We start from the raw sequence: 19,326 nt of genomic DNA on the forward strand, positions 1-19,326 counted from the left end.
AGGGACTTTCTGACCCCAGGACTCCAATATTCTGTGACAATACCTATGACTCATTCATCATTTACAGAGCAAACAAACTTCCACTGAGCAGCTGCTATGAACCAGGCATTGTGCTAAGGTGAAAGGGATACAGGAATGAGTAGCTCCTTACCAGGAGTGGTGGTACATCATTTTACATTGTCTTCTGATGGAGGGAAGCGAGAAAGGACCCAACAGAAAACAGCTCCCAGGATGATAAATGGCTGTATTTACTGTTTCCAAGGGACTTTCAGTGAGACCTTGGTCTTTCAGCTGCTTCATGCAAACAATTCCCCAACCCTGGTCAGTCTGTTGCCCTTCTCTGCCCAGGGCACGGTAGAGAGAGTTCTGGAGGGCTTCCCAGAGCCAGGGCCCAATGAAAACTTGCAGACGGGGAAGAACTGGAGGTCTCTTTCCTCCTGGAAAGAAAAGTGAACAGGGCTTCCCTGGTGGCGCAGTGGTTGAGAGTGTGCCTGCCGATGCAGGGGACACAGGTTCGTGCCCCGGTCCGGGAAGATCCCACATGCCGTGGAGCAGCTGGGTCCGTGAGCCATGGCCTCTGAACCTGCGCGTCCGCAGCCTGTGCCTCACAACTGGAGAGGCCGCAGCAGTGAGAGGCCCGCGTACTGCAAAAAAAAAAAAAAAAAAAAAAAAGTGAACAGCTGTCTTCATTTGACAACCCAAGACCCTTTTCCTTGCCTCCGGGTTTCTGCTCCTCCCCACGCAGTCTCTGACCCCATAATTGATAGAATTTGTGGGGATATCTTCTGACAGTTTAGCAGGACTTGGGATCTAATAGTGTTCACTGACCTGCCACCATCTGAATCACTCTCCTCTAAAACGAACAAAATGTGTCACCACGCCTGTGTATGTTCAATAAGAACATTTTCTCTCCTGACACACTTCAGAAACAAGGTTTCCCATCCCTCCCAGGAGCCTGTGTTCCTGTGGTTCTCCCTCCTCCCTCTCTCCAAAACTCAGAACCCGCAGAATCTCTCCCAGTGGCCAAGCGGAGGCAGAGGGGATTGGTAGCGTCTGAGGTCAGGGACGCGAGACGCGGCCCCCAGTGTCGAGGCGATTGCTCTAAGAACGTTCAGGGTGCAGTCGTCCTCCGTCCCCCACGTCCCTACCAGGGCACCTCTGGAATCTTGTAACCGCGGGAGGTGGGCGCATCCCCTAATTCCATTTGTGATCTCCGCCTGCCAGAGTGACCTCCACCCCAGGTGCGCGGAGACCGAGCCCACAAAGCCTCCGGTGGCTGGGTGGAACCAGGAGGCACCGGGAAGCTACGCGCACGCCCCGGGTCCGTGGAGCAGATGCCCACTCCACCTCGGCGTTGGCTGCAGGGGCGCCCCACGCCACGCGCCAGGAGCGCGCCTGCGAGCTGAGGCCCCTACTCCCAACTGTGGGAAGCCGCTAGGACGCGCGCCCGGCAGGGGTCCCCACACCTAGAGCCGCGAGCGCGCGCACGTGCAGGCTGCGGGGTCGGCCCCGCGCGGCACTCGGACCCGGACTCCAAGGTCGCTGGGACTCCAGTGGGCGAACGGAGGCCGAGGCTGTTGGGTGGTCGGGGCCGTGACACACCGGCCCCGGGTGAGGGGATAGCTCCCATCTGCCACAGCTGCTTTTCTCGCGGTCTTGGGTCGAACCCATAGGACGGACAGTTTGGGCTTCTACTGCAAGCAGCGTCCGCACCGCCGGGTCTCCTTCCCGCTTGCGCTGCAGTCTGGGGACACGATGGAGGGGAGAGGTGGCATCGGAAGCCCCAGAAAGCAGGGGCTCGGGAAGGACGTCGGCTTGCCCCGCCCCCCTTCCCTCCACCACGTTTATTGGGCGTTAACTAAGTGCTAGGCGGAGGAGGACACTAGTAGCTTCCAGGATGGTGGGGGGCGGGGAGGCTCACAAATAACAACAGTACACCGTGGTGGGTGCCGCCCTAGGGGAAGCCTAGGTGCTCCCAAACCCGAGTGGGAAGGGGCAATCAGGGAAGGCTTCCTGGAAGAGGTGGCCTTTGAGCGCTGAAGGGTGAAGAGGAGTTCTCCAGGGAAAAATCGGTGGAGATAGACCAGTGCATTCCAGGAGAGGTGAATGTGTTTATGGCCGAGCAAGATGTGGTCTCCACATGAACTTAGTGAAGCAGGGTCATCAACAGCTAAAAGAGAGAGAGAGAGAGAAAAAAAGTGATATTCTGAAGACGGTTATCAAGGTAGTCATCATGAAACAGATCAGAACTTGGTTGGACTTCTTTACACTTATTTTCCGGTTTGGTACTGTTTTTAATGTTTTAATTACTCTCCGTGGTGGTGGGGAGATCAGGCCTCACAATCTGAGCCCGCTGGGGCAGTGGCGAGGTGGAGGCCTTCAGAGCCACTGAGGGCTGGGAGTGGGAGGATGCTTTCAGACTGACCATCAGTAAAGAGGGAGTGTGTTGGGGGCTGGAGAGAATAGCAGCAGCAAGTTTGGACCAAAAGGCAGCTGTCTTTCTCTGGACGGTTCTCCAGGCCAGCCCCAGCACCCACTGGAACCTCTATGTGGAGACTGAGTTTCTTGACCCCCAAGGTGGAGGCTGCCGGGAGTCTCTGGGCCAAGTCATGCCCTCTGTCAGCACTCGGGCTGTTCTCCTGTGACTTCCCACCCCTATTTCACCACACTGGCCCTTGCATCCCAACCCCTGCCACTCTGCCCCAACAGTCTCTCCTGCGAGGCCTAGTGGCCTCTACTCTCACTGACAACAGCATTTATCGAACCGTTATCGAGGAAAGGAACACTTTAACAGGCTCCTGACAGATCTTATAGTAAAGATGGGGAACTTGGGCTCAGAAGAGTTAACCAGCTCAGCCCTAGGTAGTTAAGTGGTGGAGCTGGGATATGAACCCTGCACTGAGCCCGCTTGCCTTGTGGCTTTTAGGTCCTCCCTCCGGTCCAGGGCACAGCCTGGAAGCCCTAGACGTGCCTGTGCTCCACTGGCTAAGCCCCTATTCAGGGCCAAGAAACTCTGGCACTGAGGCTGGCCTGGGGAAACTTATAGAGAAGGCAGGCTGCCCCTCTGCCCCCCACCCCACCGCCTTAGTGCTGCTGTTCCCTCCAAGCCTCTGACACTCTCCTCCCCAAGGCAGTTCAGCTGCCCCTTTGGTCAGGGAAGTCACGCAAAAAAAATCTGAGCTGGAGGTCCATGGCTTCCCCATTCCTGGACACCACTACCCAGGACACCCAAGGAAAGTCAGCTCCTTCGCTCCCTCAACTCCAGAAAAAGTCGATGGACCCTGCACCCCTCTCGCCTTTGCATCCCTCCACCTGAGGCCTTTGCATCCCTCCACCTGAGGCAGTCACAGCAAGTGGCTGCCTCACAGCAGGGAACCCTGGGAGATAACTGGACTAGGCTGTCCTCTGCTCAGAATCTCTGCTCTCTAGGCTCCCAGGGAGCCCACTGCTTCCAAAAATCAGGCAGCTGGGGACTTCCCTGGTGGTGCAGTGGTTAAGAATCTGCCTGCCAATGCAGGGGACATGGGTTCAACCCCTGGTCCGGGAAGATCCCACATGCTGCGGAGCAGCTAAGCCCATGGGCCACAACTACTGAGCCTGCACTCTAGAGCCCATGAGCCACAACCATTGAAGCCCTCACGCCTAAAGCCCGTGCTCTGCGACAAGAGAAGGCACCGCAATGAGAAGCCCACGCACAGCAATGAAGACCCAACGCAGCCAAAAATAAATAAATAAATAAGTAAAATAAATAAATAAACAAAAATCAGGCGGCTGGAGTGATAGGGAGCTTAAGAAAACCTCATGAGATGCAGTTGCTGGGTGAGCCCCAGGGACCCACCTCTCCCAACACCAAAGGCAGGCTTGGACTGGCCTTGTACCATTGTGATTGTCACCTCCACCTTCCCATCTCTAAAGGAGAGTTGATCCAGGATCTTGCTTCCTAGCTAACACATGGTCAGAAAGGTTTGAGACACAGCCTCATGCAGTGTTGGTGGTGAGCCTTACAGATCTCCCCAGCTTGGGCCGTGAGGGAAGGGTATCAGTATTTCCTCCATAGGCACACTCACAGCCCCTGGGCTCCCCCTTCACACTCGTGACAGGCTGAAAACAGGTTAACAAAGGAATTGTGGCTTAGCCAACTGAAAGCTGGAAGGACCAGACTCTCCCCAGTGTTAGGCAGTGTATCTGGGGCCCACCTAGTTCTGTTAAAGCTTGGTGATATATCTTCCAAAGTAGGAAGTAAACCAGGCCAGTTGGAGGTTGCCTTGGCTCTAGACAACTACTGTCTCAGAGAGGCTTCTGGGGAACCAGGTGGCTGAAGACTTGACAACAGCCACTTTCACTTTGGGGGTGCAGGGCTAAGAGCAGGGGAAGGAGAGAAACCAAGTGAAAGAGAGACTCTCTTGGACTTTTAAAGCATGACTTTGAGAGTTGCCACTCAGGATGCAGTCCTTGGACTAAATCTGATTCCCTTGTTAAAACAGGGCATAAAGTTTATTTACAAAGTATCTGTACAGTTTGAGTGACAGGTCAGGACTTCACAGAAACAGAAAACAAAAGCATTCTTTTTGAAGGGAAGTTGCAGGCAGTAGACTTTCCCTGCACCTGTCAGAAGCAAGACAAACAGACCTATACATCATGAGCCAGGCACATGGACATTGGCCTTTTTGCTTCTTGGAAGGAAGTGAAAAATGTAGAAAGCCACCTTAGGTGCCGCACCCTTCAATACTGAAACCACATGGTGGGGTCGGGGTGGAGCAGTGGGCTGCTGCTGTGATTCCCCAGCACAAGAAGCCTGAACCACCAAGAAGCCCAGCTGGTGGGATAAAGCCAATGCCTGGACCAGATCTCAGTTCAGAGGTCCTGCCTCAGCTGAGACTGCAGACAAGCCCTCGGTCTTGACTCCAATCACCATGTAGGCTACTCAGGTGACAAGTTAACATTCTGTCTTCTTTGGTTGGCTTTGCTCCCTGCTGTGTTTTGGTGTCTCAGAAGGAAAGTTTCATTAGCTGCATGTGGGGAGGTAGTGGCAAAATGGCTACAGTGTGATGTAGTTTTAATAAAAATTTTATTACACAGCCATAATGTAACCGACACTTCTCCAAATCCAAATGATACTAAATACAGATCTACATGGTGGATCAGAATGACTCCAGCAAATTATATGGATTCTATAATTTCATGTCTTTAAAACCAGAGAAAAAAAAAAGTCCAAGTTTGTCACTATAGAAGAGGTCCCAGCAGCTTCCAGGACTCTGCTGGAGTCCAGGCAATGTTTAACAGTCTGTGATTCCACATTTACACAATAGTCTATAAAGAGTTTCGGTCAATGGACTATTCAAGTATATATGATTTTAATGAGTCCATCACCACTCCTTTGCCCAACCAAACTGTGTCACAGCCACCACATAGCTGTGTTACAGTCATATTTATCAATTTTACAGACACAATTCTTTTTAAAAACCATCGATTGCTGCTTTTTTCTTTTTTTTTAAATAAAAAAAGTATAAACTAAGTTAAAGCAACACTGAGGCTCTACTAAACCCGGAAGAGTTACCAAGTTCATTTTTATGTTTAAAAACAACTTAACTCCATGATTTCCCATCATCCCACTTTCTTATAGAAAGTAGGGTGAAGAAATACAAAGCGGGGCTTTGAGATGCCTCTCCCTCTTGTGGGAATCAGCAGCTCTCAGCTGTTCCTTTATCTTAGTTCTTGTTTTATATAGTCAGCTGTACTTTGTTCTGAAAAGATCTGTTAAATGCCACTTTTATTTACACTTGGAGCTTTACACCTGAGAATGATTATCAAGCAGTCAGCTTATCTCTTTGCAAACATTTCATAAAGACATACATACTTCTTTGCTGGCTTCACCCTAGCTGCACAACAATGTATATGCTTACCATATATATATGTATACACACACACAGAACTGCACATGCTTGTAACATTTGCAACCTAAATCTTTGTGTTCGTTCTCTCCACATTCATGTTGAATACTTTCTCTTAAAAAACAGAACAAAATATTATTCTTGCTGAAATGGCAAAACAGAATCACTAAGAAGAGACAAGTACATGGGGTGGAGAACAGACACACTCTACATTCAGCCAGGAAGCTGTGGGCTATACACATGGGCTGAGCAAGACACCTGCACTGCCCTCCCTGGTACCTGGCTGTGGGCTTCCCTCCCACCTGCCAGGACACAGCCGACAGGGCAGGGGCCAAACTGGGGAGATTTCTCCAAGGTGGGGGAGGTGATGGGGAAGAGGAGGTGGGGGAGGGGAAGTTACACAGCTACAGCAGTCAGGCCTGTTTAGTAAGAAGAATCACATTTAATGAGTTTCTTTCTTGCAGTTTCAGATGCTCAAGTACAGCTGAAAAAAATCTGAAACAGCTATAGACCCATGACAGACTGATACAAAGAGTACTGCATTTTTAAAAAATGATAAAAAAACCCACACACTTACAGACACATACACACATACACACTCTCTCTCAAATAGACCCCCCACCCTCCCCACAAATGTACACTTTTTGGAAACTAAATGGTTTTGAAAATCCTTCTTCCACAGAGATGGGAAGAAGAGAAAGATGAGGAGAGAAGACGGAGGACTGCAGGTGCCCAGTCCCCACTCCCTCCAGAGGGTCAGGTGCCAAATGTTCAATGGTTGGGTCCAAGGCAGTCCATAGAGGAGGCTGCCCAGTGCTGCTGCTATCACCGCCAGGGGCTCCAGCAAGAATCCCAGCTCCACGGTAACACTGAATGCGTGCAGAGTGGCCAATGAATTGTGCTGGTTTTTTTTTTTTTTTTAAAAAAAAGGCAAACACAAATCTAAAGACATGGATAAAGCCCAAGAGAGCCCAGGTTCACACTGGGTGGGGCCTGGGGGGTTGGTGGGAGATGTTGCAGACAAGGGAAGTCTATACAGCAAATGGTTTATATTACAGATGACTGGCAGTTTAGAGTCTCTTCCCAGTTCTACTGCTGCTCCAGCCCAGTGAGGGCAAATCAAAGGAAAAGAGGAAAGGTGGGGCACCGTGATGGGGCATGCAGGGTCAGAAGCAGCAGGCTGGGTGTGCTCAAATAAGCCCTCGTCGTTTTTTGTAGTCTTCCAAGTTCAGAGATCTCCTTGGAGCTCCATCCTTGGCTGGCGGAGCCTTGGAGGTGATGGCCAAAGCCTTTGACTCTATGGGAAAGAAGAGGCAAATCAGCATCTGAGGTCCTTTGGTCTTGTGCTTCACCCCTTCAGGTAGCCTTCCTTACTGTCCCTGTTCCCTCTCAAAACAGACCTGCAGCCTGTCTTACTCTGGTCTCCATAAATACTGGTAAGCAGACACCCCCATTTCTTCCCTAAAATCAGGCCTCCTTGCTGGCTGAGAGCCATGGAGCCACGTGGTCCTTGCTCATCACCAATCTGCACCTTCACCTACCTGAGCTGGGAACTTGTAAATCAATCTTCACGTCGAAATCATGTACTTTGAACAAGTCTTCTGAGAGGTCACTGGCTGACTTAGAATTCAAATCTTTATCCTTTCCCTGACCCTGCAATGTGAAGAGAAAAAGTAATTACAAAGTATAAATGCAAGTGGACTTCAAGAAGCAGTGACCACTAACGGTAAAGGCTCCTGCTCGAGTTCATTAGATCTTCCTACTAAGGCCCTTTTCTGATTCCTTCTCTCAGAGGGAGGACAGGAGAGGCCACAAAGAAGTTTCTTTTCTGAGCCTAAAAGAGGAGAGGGAAGGGAAGGCTCACGTCTGTGGTGTGAGGGAGAAAGGGTGGGCTTAAGACAACAAGCCACCTCTGACCCAAGATTTTAGGAATTCCTGGAACAGTTTGGGCTCCTCAGGAAAAGGCAGAAAATGGCTTCTAAACGGGCAGTTTCTCTTGGTTTAATATTTTAGTTTTCAAAGAACTTTCACTTTTACAACTGCCTCATCCTTACACGTCAACTACTCCTTCTAATTGTCCTATGAGTTAAATAAGCAGGGTATATAATATTACCCCCACTTTACATATGAGAAAATGTGGATTAGAGGGCTAGAGGTCAGTTGCCTAAAGCCGTAGTCAAGGACTTCATTAAGTAGTGGTGTTGGGTTTAGAATTTAGGTCATCTGACCAGAATTCAGTAGTTGTTTATTACATTTGTAAATAATGAGGATGGAGAAAGGACTGCAAGTGGGACGCCATGTTCCTCCAGGTGGGGACAATCAAACCCGACCCAGGAAGTGCCTCTGGTGTCCGGACCAGCGGCCGAGCTCCAGTAGTATACTTGCCTTGCTCATTTCCTTTGGAGCATCTGGTAACACCCCAGAACCGTATTTTGCGTTCAGCTGGGCCAATATGGCAGCTTGAACAGCCGGGTCTCTGGACTGAGAGACAATGCAAGTTATTTTAGAGATTGTTCAACACTCACACAGTCCTACCACCAGCTTCTGTCCCACCTACCACCACTAACATCACAGGCACCACAGTGGGCCCATCAGCAGATCAGTGGGGTTTTCCTCCACGCTGCAAAAAGGGGCAATTAAAAGCTTTGAAGCCCAGCCCAGACGGGCCCTAGCTAGGCGCTTCAGCCTACACATTCCTCACCTCTGCTGCACTGGTAAACCTGCCCTGGCATAGGCGGTTAGTCCATAGGTTTCTACAAATCCATGCCAGGTTTTCACTACCTGTATGTCCTAGAGTAAGATAAAAAAAGGAAGTATCCAGACCCAAGAGTTTGAGGCAAGCAAATCCCACTAAGACAATATTATTTTTAACTTCTTTATTAATCTCCTAATGGAATTCATTTTATGTCCCAGAATCTAGGTCCTGACTAAAAACGTCCTCTCTAGGCACTCACGTTAGAAACGATGGTAGGTTTACACTGTCGCCTGGTAAAAGGATCCATCTGTTGGTTTTTCATGTTGTGACTTTCAGCCTGAAACAGAGAGCATGTATTACAGAACTGTATCTCCTGCCCCCCGCCTCTCATTCATCGTAAGCTTACATATAAATAACAGTCTGAAAGGTCCTAAAAAAAGTCAAAAGCTGTCTATCATCCTTTTCCCTTTAAGAACACCAGAGCAGATTATGGGGGCAACAACCAAAAGAAAAAGACTGGAAACTGATAAAAATGAATACGCATGGAGTAGAATCTAAAGATGGGGAGGGATAAGACAGGGTAGAAGGCTGCTGCTTTTTATTATAAATTAATAACTTATGTGCTTGTATGTGTGCCTACAGAGAAACTATGTGTGTGTTAAGTGTACACGTTACTTCAATAATTGAAAGATAAACTCAAGCAAGATACAGAAAAGATTACATATTGTTTTATTACATATTGTTTTATTAATTAAAATTATTTTCAGTGATCCAGATAAAGTTGTCTTACTCACCACAAGGGCCTTCTCAGACTCCACAATGTTCCACTCCCGGTTCCGCTGGTTGATGTAACTGTGGGGTGAGTAAGAGGCATGAGTCAGTGGGCTGTGAAAGGAGGGAGGGGACCACTGAGTCCTCACCCCGGAGATACGTGGAGCCACTGGGGCACAGTGCATACAAGGCCACAGGCTCGCCTGATAATTGTGGACCAAGGATCTGTAACACACCTGATCGCAGATATGTTCTTGGTCCGCTGGCGGTCCAGGGCCTCTGCTCGTTCCTCCAGCTCGTTCAGCTGGTCTTGGATTTGTTTGGCCTTGTCCTGATCCCCCAGGTCCTCGGCCATGGCCTGCACATAGAGAGACATGTGAGATTCTGGCTATGACTGGCTCTATATTAAGTGTCCCATTACTTCCAGCACAGGCAAGATACCTCACATGATGAACAAATGACAGGAGGTGTGAAAGAGTACTGAAAACAAACACCGTAGAACCCAGGCCCCACATGGCTAACTCAGCCTAACAAGGCTCACCCCACCCTGATGTGAAGAACGGAAAACCACCCACCGCAGCTGGGCTTGGCAATATCATTCGTCTGTTCAGACCCAGTGCTGATACTACCCTGGGGTCTATCTTATTACACACGAAACTGAAGTGACTAGAAAGTGAGGAAAATGGAACAAGCAAGATCAGTTTCAATTTATAGAAAGGAAAACAGCCAAAGGATGCTGCCCAGGTGCCAAGAAAGCACTGTTGCTTACCTTTGAGCCCAGCATTTTCTCCCAATCCTGACACTACTAACTTGAAAAACCGTGAACAAGTTTGATTTCCACATCGCCTTACAGGACAGGGAGAGAGGCTCAACCACAAGTCCTCACCTTTTCCTTTAGGAGCTGCGTTTTCTTCATAGCATAGTTGGGTGGAGCTTTCCTGAATCTTTCTTTCTCTTTTACAATCTGTACCAGAGAGGAGATACCAGCAGTGAGGTATTTCTAAATTAGTTTTGTAGGCAAGATAGTGAGCCCATTTTGGAGGTAAGCAGCTAGTTAAACAGGGGCTGCTCTTCCTACAGCAATGCCATGCCCCACAGAGAGAGCGAGTTCATTCCAAGGGATGCTATGCTGCTTCCGGGGTCACGGAGATTCTTCTGGGATAGTGGGAAGAAACATGCACCAATAAACAGCAGCAGCCCAAGGACCTTGTACTGTCAGGCTAGCCACTGTCCAAGCGAACAGAGATCAAGGAATTTTACCAAAATGTTTTGGAAAAAGAAAACTCTTAAAGGACCAAGCCTAGAAGAAGAATACAGATTCCTGAACCCTGAATACACTTCCTTAGTCTATGACTTCAAGTGAGAATGTATGGAGAAAATCTTGATGAACTATAAATAATAAGGTAGCGATAATAGTATTCCCTCTTTCTCATGCAACAGTAGCAGAGCCAAAAATGTCAAGATACAGGAAAGAAAAGAAAGGCATGATCTTCTCTAACACTGGTTCTTGATGAGCCTCCGGACTCTGGGGTACCAGGTTTCTTACCTCTTCAATGTCCTGGTCGTTGAATTTATAATTAAGAGCTTCTTTAATAGATAATTCCTTCTTATTGATTTCATCTAGAGTGGGCAACTGCATGCCAGCAGAGAACATCTGGACCAAAACATGATAAAAGGTTATTTATGATAAAGGGTTTTGGAAAGAGGCTCTCTCAGTGTTTTCATCAACAACTGCTAGGGAGGTGCTGTCTGTCCACTTACCGCTTCTTTCCACTTCATGAATTCGCTTTCAGTAAACTCCTGGTTTGAGACAAACTCTAGGCGGAACACTCGCTGGTCACTGCCGTGCCTACACAAAAAAGAGCAGCTTCAGGAATGGGTATGTTGACTGCAGCGCCAGAAGAGCAACCCCACCTAGCTTCCATCCTAGCTACCCTTTAGAATCATCTAGGAATATTTACAAAACTTCTAGTGCCAAAGCACCACTCTAGATCAACTGAATCAGAATCTCTGGGAGTAGGAACCAGGCACTGAAATTGTACACACAAAAAGCCCCTCCCAGGTTGTCCTAACGGGCAGCAGGGACTAAAAATCAAAGTGAGCCCCGGAAACAAGTGGATTTGGCCAGTGCTTCAAAAGTCCATTTACAATAAAATCCATCACAGTCAACTGGCATCAAGAATATGAAATATTACATAGATATCTGAATGACAAGGAAGCTCTATCCCTAGAAAGAACACTGCCGTTCTACTGACTCCTGTGCTGGCCACGTGAGTCAGTGTCATCCTCCCAGAGACAGTCACTTTCAGCACGTCATGGCTGCTGCCCACAGCAACTGGCTCTTTTCAAACAGTCCAGGAGAAATGATGGGAATGGGAGAAGGGAACAGAGAGACCAGAGAGGCCAAGTAAGGCCATGGCAGAGCCTTGTCTATGACCCACTATTTGCAGTCACCCGGCAAGTTACTTCTGTTCCTTCCCATATAGGGCCTTTAGAATTTTCAGGCTCCAAGAGGATAGGGATTTGTGTGTGTGTTTTGTTCTCGCTTCTATCCTGATGCCTAGAACTGTGGCATGTAGCCAGCATTCAGTCAATATCATGTTATTGAAGCAGAAACCAAGTCCAAAAAGGTAACCTGGCTTGTGAAAGATCAAGTTAGTTAGTGATGGAGCCAGGACCAGAAGCAAGCCTCCTGACCATGCTCACCGAGGAATGCCTGCAGGATTCTGGGAGGAGGGGGTCTCGCAATCTGACATTTTCCTTCTATGTGTCCCACTGCTCCATATCCCTGACTTCCCCTATGAGAGAGATATATCCTACTTTCCCTATAGGCAAAGGCAGAATACAAGTTTCCCTCCAAGTCCCCTGCGGGGATAACACAAACAGTATTACTGTAACAAGAAACATCACACTGGGAGTGAATAACAGCCGCAACAGGCAGTGCCTGTTTGCACGGGAGCAGAAGCTGCCACAGAAGCACCTCTCCTACCGTAGCTGTAGCCCTTTGTTTGTTCTGGTGCCACCAAGCTGGTAAACTTTGGCGGTTTCCACTACACCCGTGATTTCAGCAACCTAAGTGAGGACAGAGACACCAATCACAACAGACTCTTTCAGAGCTCTCCACCCCACCCTCTGGCTCCATCTGCATGAGTGCAGATGAGTGACCCCACGCTGAGAGAAGCCCACAGCTGCCAGGTGTTCTGGGCACCTTTCTCGGGCTTAGAACTCAGACGGCCAGGCACCTGTGCCCAGAATTAAGCAAGCGCCAGGCGAGGAGGCAGTTAGCCTGGTGGGGCGTTGGAAGCTTCCCCTCCAACTTAATTCTACCTTACTAAGGGGTGCACCTGGATTTCAGAGGTCAGTTTTATCAATCAAGTGTGAAGACCATGAGGTCTGTTTCTGTTGCCAAGGTTTCTGGGACATGACATGGCCCCTGGTCCTCACGGAAGGAGGCAAAACACGTTAAAACCAAACAACCCAGAACAAAACAAACAAAAACAAAAAGAAAAAAAAATCAAACAGCTATGTTCTAGTCATCTAGACCACAGAAGCAGAGCTGGAACTCACAAGATAATCTCTATTAGGTTGGAGGGTTTTTTTAAAAAATTAATTTATTTTTGGCTGCATCAGGTCTTTGTTGCTGCGTGTGGTCTTTTCCTAGTTGCAGCAAGTGGGGTCTACTCTTCGTTGAGGTGCGAGGGCTTCTCATTGCGATGGCTTCTCTTTGTGTGGAGCACAGGCTTCAGTAGTTGTGGTGGTGCACAGGCTTAGTTGCTCCACAGCATGTGGGATCTTCCCGGACTAGGGCTCAAACCCGTGTCCCCTCCATTGGCAGGCAGATTCTTTTTTTTAAAAAAAATAATTAATTTTTGGCTGCATTGGGTCTTCGTTGCTGCGCATGGGCTTTTCTCTAGTTGCGGAGAGCAGGGGCTACTCTTCGTTGTGGTGCGCAGGCTTCTCACTGCGGTGGCTTCTCTTGTAGTAGAGCACAGGCTCTAGGCGCACGGGCTCAGTAGTTGTGGCTCACAGGCTCAGTAGTTGTGGCTCGCAGGCTCTAGAGTGCAAGCTCAGTAGTTGCGGCGCACGGGCTTAGTTGCTCCATGGCATACGGAATCTTCCCGGACCAGGGCTCGAACCCGCGTCCCCCATGCTGGCAGGCGGATTCTTAACCACTGTGCCACCAGGGAAGTCCCTGTTCGTCATTTTTCAAACCTCAATATAACTCCCTGTTCCAGAAGTCACTTAGTATGTAACATGGAAATTTTTCATTTATTTATTTTTCAAATGAACAAATCTTCCAGATTACATAACTCTTGAAAAATACTTCATTAAGTGTCTGCCTTCTCACATCTACGTGAAAGGAGGATAGAGAAAATTGTTCTAAATCTAAACCCTTGGGCTCCAAGTACTCCTCCTGGCAGCAGGTCACAATAGATCTCTGGTTGGCTCAGACTGTCACTGCTCTAAGGGCATCTCAATTGGAGTCTATTTTCCCATCAAATGGGAAAAGTGACAGATTTGTTCAGTAGTTCCTACTCCTAGCTAAGAATCATTATATTTAAAACATAAAACATGGACAATTGTCCAAGGAAAGAAATACTAACCCGGTAAACTGGTTTGCTGTTGTGGTTTCCAATGCCAATCCGTACAAAACATCCTGTGACAGTTTTAGCAAAGAAGGGCATGTGACACCAACGTTCCAGCTTATGCCGTGATAATCGAACCCGATTCAGTTCCTCTGGTAAGGAGACTGGTTGTGATTTTGGAGGGATCTCTTCTTTCCTGTGAGGAACAAAGGACACTGGGAAAAATGTGCATCATAAAAACAGATCAAGGTAAATAAATAATACCAACTTCTTAAAACTTAACCGAAGTATGTGTGATTTCATACAGTAGGAGAAATAAATGAAGCAACAGGAAAGTGGGACTAGAATCCTATTCCTAACCAGTAGTGTGAACTGTCTCAAATGAGGCTGCCATCCCAGATAACCTATCAGACTAGGAAAACTAATGGAAGCTCCTGGCCAATCTGAGGGTGACATGAAGGCAGCTCCTACCCGCCTGGCCATGATAAAATGTGCAGGGGTACAGGCTAAGAGCCAACAGCAGAAGTATATGTTTGGGCTGGTGTGCTGGGGAGCCCAGCTTGGCAATTCGGGGTACGGAACCAGACCAAAGTTCGTCACCCGAACAGGGGAAATTTGGAACTACGCTAAGCCTCTCCACAAAGAACCACCTGTCTTGACTACCAGACCAAAGTGTACACAGCTTACTCCTCTTCTTCATCAGATGACGATGTTCGGGATGAGCGGTCTGACTTTTCACTGGACTTGTCATCTTCCTCCTCCTCCTCATCGTCAGAGTACACCTCACTGGTTTTTAATGGCTGTTTCTTGGCGAGGAGCTCAGCTTAAAAAAAGAGGAAATGTTTACCTAGATTCTCTCAATAAGAAGCTGAAACATCTTTCATCCCTGAAAAAGAACTGGAACATGGAAAAGGACCCAATAGACAGCTCCGTCCTCTCTGGCCTGGTTTGTGATTACTTGTGTTAACAAGTACGTTAACCAGAAAGTTTAAGTCACACCGAATGTCAAGCCGCGGTAGACAAAAAAAAAAGGGCTGGAAGACTGTCACTAAGTGGGCAAAAAGGGTCACCAACTCTACTGACAGCTGTCTTTTATATCTCTCAAGGCACTTGAAGATTGGCAGGAAAATTGGGGATAAACTTAAGATGTCTTCAGAGAGTCTTTCAGGAAAAACTTACTTTGAGTTTACAGTACTATTTGTAATAGCAGGAGACTGAAAACAACCCAAATGTCCACAAAGGGGAGTGGCTGAATCACCTCTAGCACATCCACCCAATGAACTACGCTGCAGCTGTAAAAAAAGGAAAGAGCCGAGCCTTACACTGCATCCTGAGTCAGAAAATGTTTTAAATGAACACATAAATATTTTTAGGATAGGCATTATATGGTCACTGTATCGACTACTCAACTTTGCTACTGTAGACAGAAAGTAGTCACAATTATGAAAAAATGGGCATAATTGTATTCCAATAAAATTATTTACAAAAACAGGTAATCTACTAACCATTGCTCAACATAAAAACTAAGGAGTTATCTTTAGAATATATGGTTAAGTGAGAAAAGCAAGGCAGAGAGAAGTGTGTATAATGCACTAACATTAATCTAAGATGGAGGGTGAATCTGTGTCCTTTTGTTTAAAAAATAAAAAGGAAGGATATAAAAAAAATTTTTTTAAGTGGTCATCTACTATGGGAGGGAGGCAAGGGGTGAAAGAGAAGGCTATAGATGCTAAATTTCTCTGAATATACCTTGCTTAGTAGATTTGACTTTGGAACCTTGCATCGTGTATAATCATAGAACAGAACAATAAGTCATCTCTACAGATCACAAGCAAAATAAAACAAAGTACTCATTTGATGGCACAACCACACAAAAAACAACTATAACAAGTGTTTTGTGTTGGTTTTTTTGACTGTGGGGCTTGTAAGATCTCATTCCCCTGGTCAGGGATTGAACCCAGGCCACGGCAGTTAAAGCGCTGAATCCTAACCACTAGACAACCAGGGAACTCCCAACAAGCGACTTTAAAACATAGTCATTCAAAAGACAGACATACAGACCAATGAAATAGAGAGCCCAGAAATAAACCCTTGCATATATGGTCAGATGATTCCCAACAAGGGTGTCAAGGCCAATCAATAGGGAAATGACAGTCATTTCAAAAACTTGTGCTGGGGTGGGGGGATTTCCCTTGTGGCGCAGTGGTTAAGAATCTGCCTGCCAATGCAGGGGACACGGATTCAATCCCTGGTCCGGGAAGATCCCACATACCATGGAGCAACTAAGCCCGTGCGCCACAACTACTGAGCCTGTGCTCTAGAGCCTGTGAGCCACAACTACTGAGCCTGCGTGCCACAACTACTAAAGCCCACGCACCTAGAGCCCGTGCTCCGCAACAAGAGAAGCCACCGCGATGAGAAGTCCACGCACTGCAATGAAGAGTAGCCCCCGCTCGCCACAACTAGAGAAAGCCCGCACACAGCAACAAAGACCCAGTGCAGCCAAAAATAAATAAATTTATAAAAAACAAAAGAAAAACAAAAAACAAACTTGTGCTGTGGTACTTCCCTGGTGGTCCAGTGCTATGACCCCGTGCTCCCAATGGAGGGGCCCCGGGTTTGATTCCTGGTCAGGGAACTATACCCCACATGCCTCAACTAAGAAGCCTGCATGCCGCAACTACAGATCTCTCATGCTGCAACGAAGATACTGCACATGGCAACGAAGATCCTGTGTGCCGCAACTAAGACCCAATGCAGCCAAATAAATAAATAAATATTAAAAAACAAAACAAAAAAACCGAAAACAAACTTGTGCTGGGAAAACTGGATATCCCACATGCCAAAAAAAAAAAAAAAAAAAAACGTGGACTCTAACCTTACACCGCATACAAAAATTAACTCAAATGGATCAAAGATCATTTTTTTTCTTTTCTTTTGGTTGCGCCGGGTCTTAGTTGTGGCACATGGGATCTTCGTTGCCACGTGCAGGATCTTCGTTGCGGCATACGGGATCTAGTTCCCTGACCAGGGATCAAATCCGGGTTCCCAACACTGGCAGCGTGTCTTAACTACTGAACCACCAGGGAAGTCCCTGGATCAAAGACCTAAATGTAAGAGCTAAAACTATCAAACTCTTCAAAGGAAACAGGGGAAAGCATTATGACACTGGATTTAGCAATGATTTATTGGATGTGACACCGAAAGTACAGGCAACAAAAGGAAAAAAAGTGAAGGCAAACAGTACTTCACCAAAATTAACTTATGCATCAAATGACACTATTAAAGAGTGAACGGACAACCTATGGGAGAATGGGAGAAAATATCTGTAAATCGTGTCTCTGATAAAGAATTAATATTCAAAATAATTTTAAAAGTCTTACAACTCAACAAGAACCAAAGAATGTGATTAAAACATGGGCAAAGGACTTGACTAGACATTTCATCAAAGAAGATATCCAAATGGCCAATAAGCATACAAAAAGATACTTAACATCACCAGTCATTAGGAAAACGCAAATCAAAACCACAACAAGATACCACTTCATGCTCACTGAAATGGTTATAATCATAAAGACAATGACAAGTGTTAGTGAGGATGTGGAAAGAGTGGAACCCTCATAAGTTGCTGCTGGGAATGCAAAATGGTTAAGCCTCTTGGAAAACAGCCTGGCAGTTTCTCAAAAGGTCAAACACAGGGCTTCCCTGGTGGCGCGGTGGTTGAGAGTCCGCCTGCTGATGCAGGGGACACAGGTTCGTGCCCCGGTCCTGGAAGATCCCACATGCCGCGGAGCGGCTAGGCTTGTGAGCCATGGCCGCTGAGCCTGCGCGTCCGGAGCCTGTGCTCCGCAACGGGAGAGGCCACAACAGTGAGAGGCCCACGTACCGCAAAAAAAAAAAAAGTCAAACACAGAGTTACCATATGCTTTAACAATTCCACTATAAATGCTCAGAGCAGCATTATTCATAATAGTCAAAAAGTGGAAACAACCCAGTGTCCCTCAAAAGGTGAACAGATAAATAAAATGTGTATATCCATACAATGGAATATTATTCAGACATAAAAGAAGTATTGTTACGTGCTACAACATGGATGAACCTAGAAAGCATGCTACGTGAAAGAAGCCAGACACAAGAGACCATATATTGTATGAGTCCATTTATATGAAATGCCCAGAATAGGCAAGTCTATAGTGACAGAAAGTAGACCAGCGGTTGCCTAGGGCTGGGAGATAACAGGTCCGTAGAGGGGGGTGACAGTTAAGGGATATAGGGTTTCTTTCTGGGGTAATGAAACATCTTAAAACTCATTGAGTTTTACCACACAGCTGTGAATATACTACAAGCCATTGCCTTATATACTTTAAATGAGTAAACAGTATGGTACCTTAATTATACCTTAAGAAAGTTGCTATAAATCAAAACAAAACAAAAAAACTTGGTATCCTGGTTTTGAAATGGACATACCAGTATGAGGCTCAAAATAAATTCTTAAAAAAAAAAAAAATCCTAGCTGTGGACACTGAAGACTTAGAAATAATAACCAACCCAGTCGCACTCCTGCGTCTAGACTATGGTGTCTAAATACAATTTCTCATGAGAAAAAAAACCCACCCAAAACAAAAAAAACCCAGGGCTCCTTAGAGAAATGTCTGATTCCAAATCCAGAAAGCAAGAAAGCTATTAAAGACTACTGGGGTTTCACATCAAAAGGACTCAGGCTACAAAAAAAAAAAAAAAGGACACAGGCTACAACTGCTTGAAGATAAGACAATTTGAGTCTCAACAATAATAATAATAATTGCAATGGAGTAAAAACATAAAGTATGGGGTCTTCCCTGGTGGCGCAGTGGTTAAGAATCCGCCTGCCAATGCAGAGGACACGGGTTCAAGCCCTGGCCTGGGAAGATCCCACATGCTGAGGAGCAACTAAGCCCGTGCACCACAACTACTGAGCCTGCAAGCCACAACTACTGAGCCCGTGCACCTAGAGCCCATGCTCCGCAACAGGAGAAGCCACCGCAATGAGAAGCCCGTGCACTGCAACGAAGAGTAGCTCCTGCTCACAACTAGAGAAAGCCCGCATGCAGCAAAGAAGACCCAATGCAGCCAAAAATAAAAATAAATAAATTTATAAAAATAAATAAATTTATATTAAAAAAACCCATAAAGTATGTTAAAATCCATGAGTTCACAGGGATATTCAAAATAAACAAATTTCACTGGTTATCTTTGGAGTTTGCCAAGGAACTATCTCATTCTTTTGAAAACTAGTAAATAAAAGGGGGAAAAAAAGGCAAGAATTTACTCTGCCTTTCCTATACAAAATGTCCCTGGTGGTAACGGAATAGCTGATGAGAAATTTCTCTTTCTATAAGCATAC

General features: G+C 46.7%; 1 protein-coding gene across 1 annotated transcript in view; it reads right to left on the reverse strand.

Annotated features, from left to right (window-relative positions):
• Positions 1 to 5,051: 5,051 nt before the first annotated feature.
• RTF1 (RTF1 homolog, Paf1/RNA polymerase II complex component) overlaps positions 5,052 to 19,326 on the reverse strand; it is a 48,782-nt gene continuing 34,507 nt past the window's right edge. The window contains exons 7-18 of the mRNA XM_029238901.1: positions 14,631 to 14,766; positions 13,962 to 14,139; positions 12,347 to 12,429; positions 11,119 to 11,206; positions 10,904 to 11,011; positions 10,244 to 10,321; positions 9,594 to 9,715; positions 9,381 to 9,438; positions 8,846 to 8,923; positions 8,277 to 8,372; positions 7,433 to 7,544; positions 5,052 to 7,188 (exon numbers count right to left, since the gene is read on the reverse strand). Coding sequence (XP_029094734.1) covers positions 7,082 to 7,188; positions 7,433 to 7,544; positions 8,277 to 8,372; positions 8,846 to 8,923; positions 9,381 to 9,438; positions 9,594 to 9,715; positions 10,244 to 10,321; positions 10,904 to 11,011; positions 11,119 to 11,206; positions 12,347 to 12,429; positions 13,962 to 14,139; positions 14,631 to 14,766 — 1,244 coding nt within the window. The 3' untranslated portion in view covers positions 5,052 to 7,081. The remainder of the gene's footprint in view (positions 7,189 to 7,432; positions 7,545 to 8,276; positions 8,373 to 8,845; positions 8,924 to 9,380; positions 9,439 to 9,593; positions 9,716 to 10,243; positions 10,322 to 10,903; positions 11,012 to 11,118; positions 11,207 to 12,346; positions 12,430 to 13,961; positions 14,140 to 14,630; positions 14,767 to 19,326) is intronic.

The sequence above is a fragment of the Monodon monoceros genome, unplaced genomic scaffold (genome assembly GCF_005190385.1).
Source record: "Monodon monoceros isolate NGI ecotype Baffin Bay Population unplaced genomic scaffold, NGI_Narwhal_1 Super_Scaffold_21, whole genome shotgun sequence".
Classification (NCBI taxonomy): Eukaryota; Metazoa; Chordata; class Mammalia; order Artiodactyla; family Monodontidae; genus Monodon; species Monodon monoceros.